This window comes from Convolutriloba macropyga, unplaced genomic scaffold (assembly GCF_964194025.1).
Source record: "Convolutriloba macropyga unplaced genomic scaffold, txConMacr16.3 SCAFFOLD_6336, whole genome shotgun sequence".
Classification (NCBI taxonomy): Eukaryota; Metazoa; Xenacoelomorpha; order Acoela; family Convolutidae; genus Convolutriloba; species Convolutriloba macropyga.
This window is the reverse complement of record NW_027449587.1, coordinates 4268-12471: the sequence shown is the minus strand read 5'-3', so window position 1 is coordinate 12471 and position 8204 is coordinate 4268. Positions and strand designations below refer to the sequence as shown.

The 8204-nt window shown below is 37.5% G+C and overlaps 1 protein-coding gene across 1 annotated transcript; it reads left to right on the top strand.

The window, feature by feature from the left end:
• The first annotated feature begins 5192 nt into the window (after positions 1-5192).
• LOC142355170 (insulin-like growth factor 2 mRNA-binding protein 2) lies at positions 5193-7467 on the top strand. The gene is made up of 3 exons (XM_075407423.1): positions 5193-5425; positions 5677-6066; positions 6245-7467. Exons 1-3 carry the CDS (start codon positions 5309-5311, stop codon positions 6635-6637), a joined length of 900 nt encoding a protein of 299 aa, XP_075263538.1. The 5' UTR covers positions 5193-5308; the 3' UTR covers positions 6638-7467.
• Positions 7468-8204: the final 737 nt, after the last annotated feature.

Sequence of the window (8204 nt, the reverse complement as noted above, 5' to 3'; positions counted from 1 at the left end):
AGATGGGAAGAATTTTTAGGGCTTTCTCATTATATCCCACAGCACGATCAAAAAAATTAACTGAATTGTGGATTTTTGCGAAAGCTGAATGCGTTTTTTATTGCTCTCGAACAAAGTTTGGAGCAATTTTTGTAAAAGTGCAAGTCCGGATCTTTTCCCTTTGTGCCCCCCCCCTCCAGCTTGTTGGGCGCAAATTATTTGCACCCTCCGCCCCAGATGCATGCGCCATATTTTAGCACAATGATATACTATGCAATGGCACGTGGTCTGTAACGGGGGGGGGGTGCATAAAGTTTGGGGGAGCACAAACGGAAAAAGATCTGCAAGTCTTATTCAAAATGTTTGGCTTGATCGTTTTTGCGCTGTTGTTTAGAACAGCCTTTGCTCTGAAATGGTTTTTTTTCGCGCTTCACTCGTTATTTTTGCGGGATCTAATTTGCTCTCATTCATAACAGAAAGATCTCGAGTTCTCTTAGCCGCACAGATATCAGACTGCCATCCTTGAATTGCGGGTTCGAAGCCCTCTCGCGTCTGTTGATTTGCACCAAAAAAAATTTCTTAGCTAAACCCCTCTAAGTTTGATTGTTCTCTGGTTGCAGTTCAAATTTATCCGACTTTATTTGGTTTGTTTTTAAATTTTTGATAGTTTTTATTAGCCTCCGGTGGCCATTTCTTAGGCATCTTCCACGCTAGCAGACAGAAACCGATATTGCGTTTTTGGCTTAGCTCAGTCCTTGAAAGGAATTTGCATGTCATTCAACAATATGACGCAATTACGGCCAAATTTGAATAGATCTCTTTTTGTGCAACATCTAGCAATTTATATAAGCTACGCTCTCGGATGAATATCACACGTTGATGCTAGTTTGAATTCGAATTATTTTCTTAATATTTGCAGAATGATTACACAACCCAATCTTAGCTGGGCTTTTACAAATCACTTAAACGCTGTACTTCTTTTTGTGTTTCGTGCTGCCGAGCGTTATCAAAACGAGATTTTTTTGCTGATCGAAAAGTGCCAAAAAGAAAGTAGTTAGGTGGATAGTTAGGTGGAAAGTAGTTAGGCAGCAAAGAGTGGCCTCTTAATTTTATTCAGTCAAGTGACATTTACTGCTTGTTAAGCTAGCTTTCTAATAGTTGTCTCGGATTCTTATGGCAATTGAACAATTCTGCCTTTAATTTTTTAATTGCTCCCAAAAGAAGTTTGTAGCAATTATATCGGTCCTGTTGGTCTTTTTTATGCGATTTTGCGCTTGACCGAATTTTTGTCTGACCCATTTGGCTTTTCGTCCTCAATACTTAACATTTGACTTCACTGTTTCATTTGCAAAGAATATACACACAATGAGCTGCAAGAGGTGGAAAGAATGAGCCTTGTTTTGTTTTGTTCGAGAATCTTCTGCGGACATTAAAAAATTTTTTGAGTTACTCTCTTGTTGCAATATAAGTAATTTTCAATATCAAAAGTGATTGGATTTTTCTATTTTTTTTGTTTAATAGACGCACAGCGATAGCTGGGCTATTATTGGCCTTCTCTTGGTTTTTTTACAATTCAAAGAATTTGAATTGTATTGGGGCGCTGTCTTTTTTAAAGATCTGTTCACACATCATGATTTACGAAGTCAAATTGGAGTAGTTTTGGTCACGCCGAAACAGGAAATGGAGCCAGAAAGCGACGGTTTTGCGGCGTGAAATTCTTTTGCTCTAATTTTGAAGTAGAGTTAGAAAACGGTGTTTGAACAAAAATTCGTTTTCTCCCTAGTGGTTTTTTTGGTCACATGCGGCAATTTCACTTTGATTTTTACTGTTTTTTTTCAATTTTTCTAGAAATGGTTTTCCCAATTCATTCATAATCCGTTCTAGGTCTAGTTTTTTTGTTTAATCAATGAAAATTCTTTGAATTAAACGTCAGAACTTGTCCTGCTATAATAATAATAATAATAATAATAATAATAATAATAATAATGAATTTAACTAAACTTGGTTGCACCAAGCTTAGTACGTCCCTAACGGGGCTTGAATTTGGTTTCCCTCAAACACTGTCCATCCATATGGGTACAATTTGTAATTAAAATTCTTCTTAGCTAAATCAAATAGATATTCTTTGACTTCTTTTTTGAATGTGAGGACTTGAATATGGGTTATAGTTGGGAAAATTACGTGCCAGTGACATCGAATTGTTGAAGTTTGTAACTCGTTGGAAAAAATTTGATCGGCAACGCTGGCGATTACATTCGTTTGAGTATAAAAATATTTTCTCTTTTGATCGTGTTTTCGGATGTCCATTCCTTATTTGCCAAAATTGCTCTGCCTCAAGTGGAAGTTTTCTTGTCAAAATTCTGTTCAAAACTACGAGATCCAAAAAGACAAGTTGATATGTGATCGGAAGTAAATTTACTGATCGAAGACAATCATTGTATTTTATCAGTAAAATGACTGTTTGATTGTATCCATTTTAAACTTTTTCTCTGAAGCCTTTCCATTTGCCTGACGATAGTTTTACTGGCATACCAATCATTTGATCCATAAAACAAGATTGATATTATGTAAGTTTTGACTAGGTTGCATTTAACTGACAATTTTGTTTCACTTGGAATTGATCTCTTTAGATAAGCAAGCTTCTGATTGGCTTTTCGTAGAACAAAACTTAAATGATAATCCCATGACAAATTTTCGGAAAAATATATGCCCAGGTCTTTGAAGTGTATTTCCTGTGAGATGTTTCTATGGCTGGGAAGACGCAAAATTTGCTTGTTTTGATTTTTACGTAAGGAAAATTGCACGTTTTTAAATTTATCGAAATTGACGTTTAACCGATTCTCCTTGCTCCACACAATAGCATTTTCAATATCTTTTTCTAGCTGCATTTTATTGTCTACAGTGCTGACGATTTTTGTGTCATCCGCGTATAAAAAGCACTCATTGACAATTATTTCGGGTAGGTCATTTATATAAATGGAAAAAAGAAACACAGTGAAAATTGACCCTTGAGGCCCACCGCTGGTGATCGGTCGAAAGTCCGATTTTCCGCAAGATATTACAACTCTCTGTTGTCGATCTGTTAAATATGACGCAAAAAACCTCAAGAAAGCACTATCAAATCCCATTCGACATAATTTTACAAGTAAGATGTTATAATTGATGGTGTCAAAGGCTTTTGCTATGTCTAGATACACTGTCATTGGCATTTTGTTGGCTTCAAGTAACTCATACAACCTGTTGCAGTAGACAAGCAATTGAGTGATGGTTGAACGATTTTTCCTAAAACCATGTTGCTCTACGCAAAGCTTTTGTTGCAGAAAGATTGAGAACTGTTTATACACCATACGCTCAAATAGTAGTGACAAGGAGCTAAGCATGGCAATCGGTCGGTAGTTTTTGATATCTAATTTACTACCACTTTTGAAATGGGGTCGTACATGCACTTTTTTCCACAAACTGGGAAACTCACATTTGCTAACACAGCAACTGAAGATAAACAAAAATTGATTCGAAATGTACGGTAAAGCAGATTTCAGAAATTTTGGGCTGATTCCATCAGAAGAGTTAGCACCACTACGTTTTTTTATTTCGTCGTCGCTATTTTACGACCATTAAATCTGCTTTTTGTCCATTCGTTCATGCACTTTCAACTGAAGTGCGTGTGTGACGTCATTTTTCGCTCTTATTGGAACGAGTTCATTCGCGTGATTAGATTTTTGGTCCAACTTGACTTACCTCACTCTCAAAAGTGACTTCCTCACTTTGAAGTTGACTTTTATTTACTATAATTCAAATAGATAAGGTCAAATGAGTGTGTGTCACTCTAATTGAAGGTTTTTTGAGAGCAGCTAATAGAGGCGGCAAAAACTTATACAGAGTTTTAATCAAAATATAACATTTCTTTTTTCCTGTTTTACTGTTTTTTTGAGACTGCAGATCTGCGAAGCTACTGCGGCTATTTTCTGGCAATGTGCCAGCTATGTTTTTTGTTTTCATGGTCTGAGTTCTAGTATGTTGTCAAAATGTTTCCTCAGGCGATGAGTGAGAGCATCTGGAGTTTTCTGAAAAATTATTTTCTTACTAAACCAGTTTCATGAACATTTTTTCGCTTTGATTGTTAATACTTTGCATTTTGCAGAATTTAATGTTTGCAGTCTGAGGTGTTTGCTGTCGTAATTAGGTCATTGAAATTAGGTTGTCTCCACTCCGTTTTTCTGACTTTGTAACATTAATATTGTACGCTTCATTAACATTGAGAAGAACAAAACCGGAAACTGTCCTTTTAGCATTGAAGGAATTCTTTCCTCAGGAGCTTTTGAAGATTGTCTCTCTTATTTTCTTTAAGTCAAAATAACTTTGGTGGAGTTTGCGTCTCTAGGATTGACAAGAAACAACTGTTTGAGAGTGATCTTTGTTAAAATGATAATGATAATTCCATATATCAATTGAATGGTGTTGAAAACTTTAAGCTACAGCGTCTTTTATATAAATAGAGCAAGTAATTGAGGGAATTTCTTGAGAAAAGCCTAAAGTATCTAATGTAGCTAAGTTAGGAATCAGAATAAAAACTCTTAACTCATTCAACGTTAACATTTACACCAGAAAAGTATCAAACTGTGGGCTATTCCAAATGCGGATTTCTTTCAAAGAGAATCAGAACAATTGTCACATGTAAGCGTACAAAAGACCTTTTTAAGAGCCTTTTTTTGGTGACCCACCGAGAGGGGCCATAGGCAATAAATGTGAGAAGCACAATCAGTTGTGATCTAGTAGGTATTATTGGCTTGCAGACTACGTTGTGAGTTTATAATGCTTTATCAAAACGTCTTAGGAAATGAACGCAAGTTTGGGCCTCTACGATTCACATTGCCTTCATTGGATTTAGAGCTTATTTTGCTGGACAATATCAATCCTGTTCTTTCACGTATGTAAAAATTGCTATCGAAGGATGAAATCTATTTCTATGAACAGCTGGAATTAGCCGTTCAATTATTTTCCTTGCGAGTATCGCTTGAGTATCCTTGTGTGGTAGTTGAGTACATGGGTGTATGGAGAGAGTTATTAGCACAGAATTGAGGTTTAATCTCAGCTCGATTTTTGTTGCTTTCGGATTTATAACCATCAAAGGTGTTGACCATTAAGCTATTGATTGATACAATTCAGTGCTATTTTACAAGCCTTTATTGTTTCAATTTAGAATGAGTGGAATTGTTCAGTTTGGTCAAGCGGTTTTGTTTTTGTCTAACTTTGTGAAAAATAATCAATTTTGTTCCGTTGGAAATGTCCAAATATTGTTTAGCCTTCAGTGGTACAGGAGACGACTTACATGTATATCCACCACGGAGCAGTGGGTGCCATAATTGGCAACAGGGGGGCTAACATACACATGATTAAGCAACTCTCTCAGGCACAAGTTACAGTGGACACCCAAAGTGACCACCAGGTGGGCCACTTCTATCCATCCAATCACCCTTTCAACTCTTCTTTGCCATTCAATCAATATCACATTTAATTTGGCTTTGCTTTGCTTTGCTCGTTTTAATAATATTATGAATCATGCAGCTCGCTTTAGTCCCTTTTTGTTAGAGCAATACGCAGTTAAACGGTTTTAGTTTTTTTGGATGTATGTATTCATGGATTGACAAAGAGGAAGCGTCGATTGCATTCATTGGAAACATATTGTTTAATTTGAAGGACCAACGACGCATAACGGTAGTAGGTACCCCCGATGCTCAATGGAAAGCCCAGTGGTTGATCATTGAGAAGCTGAGAACCGATGGGTTCACGCAAGGGGAGTGGCCCATTGTAACAATAGAGCTGCCAATACCTGTGGCCATGGTGGGCAGAATCATTGGCAAACAGGGTAAAAAGGTGTTGGAACTACAGAGGGAGTCGCATGCCATCATAGAGGTGCCAATGGCCAACACTCTGGAGGACTTGGGCTGCAATTCTTGCAATAAAAATGCAGCAGCCGGCTGTTTGGGTGGTTCCATGTTCCTCAACGGTGTAATTCATCACACAGATTGCAAAGATAGCAGTGATGTGATGCTAGTTAAGTTGTTGGGACACTTTTGGGCACTTCAGGTGTTGACAATCTGTTCTGTTTTTTTTTCATCTCGTCTCTCTCTCTCTCTCTCTCTCTCTCTCTCTCTCTCTCCTTTTTTAAAAAGCCATCATACTATCTCATATCTCTACAATGGATGGAATATGTGTATCAATGAATACTGCTATTAGGTTATTGTGTAACTGTAAACTGTTTCAGAGTGCTCAAAAGAAAATACGAAGTATCGTTCAACGGGGTAAGAACAGCCCTGGACTCAGCAGTGGCTATCTGCCTGGTTTCGGTGACCCTCATGTGAACGCCTTTCCCAACGGTGCCCTTCCAGCTTCTATTAACACGGCTCTCCAGCCCAGTGCAACGCTTGCCTCTGCAGCCGCAGCTGGGAAATTGGGAAGCATGTCCTTGGGTTCATCGGCTGCGCCTGGTGCTCCTTCGATGTCAGTGGCGTCAGCTCAACTTGCGGCAATGAATAATTCGGCGTCAACTACAAGTGCGGCTAATGCAGCAGCTGCTAGTATTGTTCATCCTGCTGAGTCTCCTGCAGCTAACGTGGTAAATGTTCCACCTCCAGCTTTTGGACAATTTGGGGTGTAATAATCGCTGGACTTAAAGACAAAGGACAATGTTGACCAGATGTAGTTTTACGCTCCTCACCTGCAGTTCATAATATAGCAAGCGTGGGCTAATTGCACGAAGGATGCCTTTGAACATATCTCCTAACTCCCATCAAGTTGTATTGACAGTTTCAGGTCCATTCATCTCCTGCTGCCGCTTCTGCTTTGCCTACATGATTTAGGTGCTCTAATCGGTTGCTATTTTTGATATTCTTCATCATTTAATAAATTTCTCACATTATTTTTTCACTCCTAATTTGTGCACTTTTACAACGCTTAATTCCATTAATTAACTCTACCCCTTCCAATCATTCTCAAGTCTGCATTTCGTCTGACGTGCTGTTACTCAACTGAATATGTGGAAATGCGTTCATTTCGATTTATCTCTGATTGTAAGAGTGTTTAGGCTTTTAATTAAGCCTTTCGATTGTTTAATTAATTCGTTGTTATTTGATTTAACTATCGTAACTTAGACGGATCTGTTTCCTTTTAGCCTGGATGTGAGAGTTGGCAATCGCAACATCGATTTATTTTCCTGAGGCGAGTGTGGCTAAATGAAAAGAGTTCTGTTGAGCTCAGTTTCTGATGCAAATTACGTACGTTGCTTCTTTGTAGCTTTCTTTGTGCATGTGCAGTATCAAACTACTTCTGTTGTGTGGTAACAGGTCAATATAATTGCGCCAAAGTGATTTGTAATCCTTAGTCATCCAATAATCTTCTCTCATTCGGGTTCTCTTTTTATGTTAAAAATGAGACCTCAGCAGCTTCATTATCATGAGGACAATATAATTTAACAGAGAAGCCATAAAAACGGTTATTAATGGACACCACCATCTCAACCATAAAATTTATGGAATGGAAAGTTTTTATGTTCCAATTTATTGGGAGTTTGTAGGGATGTTGTTGACAATTTTAGAAGTGTAAAATAAATTACTGTATGGGATTTTATTTAGGTCATTGTGATCGCAACTACTTCAAAAAAATTTTCTGAATTTTAGTAAATGGTGACCTATTTATGTCGACTCCTGTTAAACAGTGAAATTTGAGACGAATTTTCAATTTAAAGTTAATTGAAAGTGAAAAAGCAGAAGCCCCCATCCCCAAATTATGTGTTTGTGAACTGGGAATCATATAATATGAGAAATTCTTCGGGGACTGGAACTCATATCATAGAAGAAAAGAGAGCCCTTCATTTTGTCTTGTCATTTGTAATAGTCTTGTGTAATAGTGAACTTTCGTGAATATAAATTTGATGTACATTCGCAACTAAAACATGAAATGTTTTGAGATGAAGTGAGTCAGCCACTTTGACTGATGCTAAGTATATTTTAAGATTGAACGATAGATAAGCGCATGTGTTTATCTTAACGAAGTCTTATACCCTGTTGTTTCCTTGTCAAATTATTTTTAACCAACCTCCTCCCCTTCCCTCCCCGCTTTGGATATCTTGTTCTGTTTTCTGAAGTTAAACTATATTTTCAACAGATCATTCCTGTATTTATAATAGCCATTCGTGTCATCATACGTTGATTATCGAAACACATCTC

Bases quoted from the DNA above. Each gene is read 5' to 3' on its own strand.
- LOC142355170 (XM_075407423.1), top strand. From the start codon at position 5,309: ATGTATATCCACCACGGAGCAGTGGGTGCCATAATTGGCAACAGGGGG. The intron at 5,426-5,676 runs GTGGGCCACTTC...TTTAATTTGAAG, and splicing joins ACACCCAAAGTGACCACCAG to GACCAACGACGCATAACGGT. The intron at 6,067-6,244 runs GTGTTGACAATC...AAACTGTTTCAG, and splicing joins GACACTTTTGGGCACTTCAG to AGTGCTCAAAAGAAAATACG.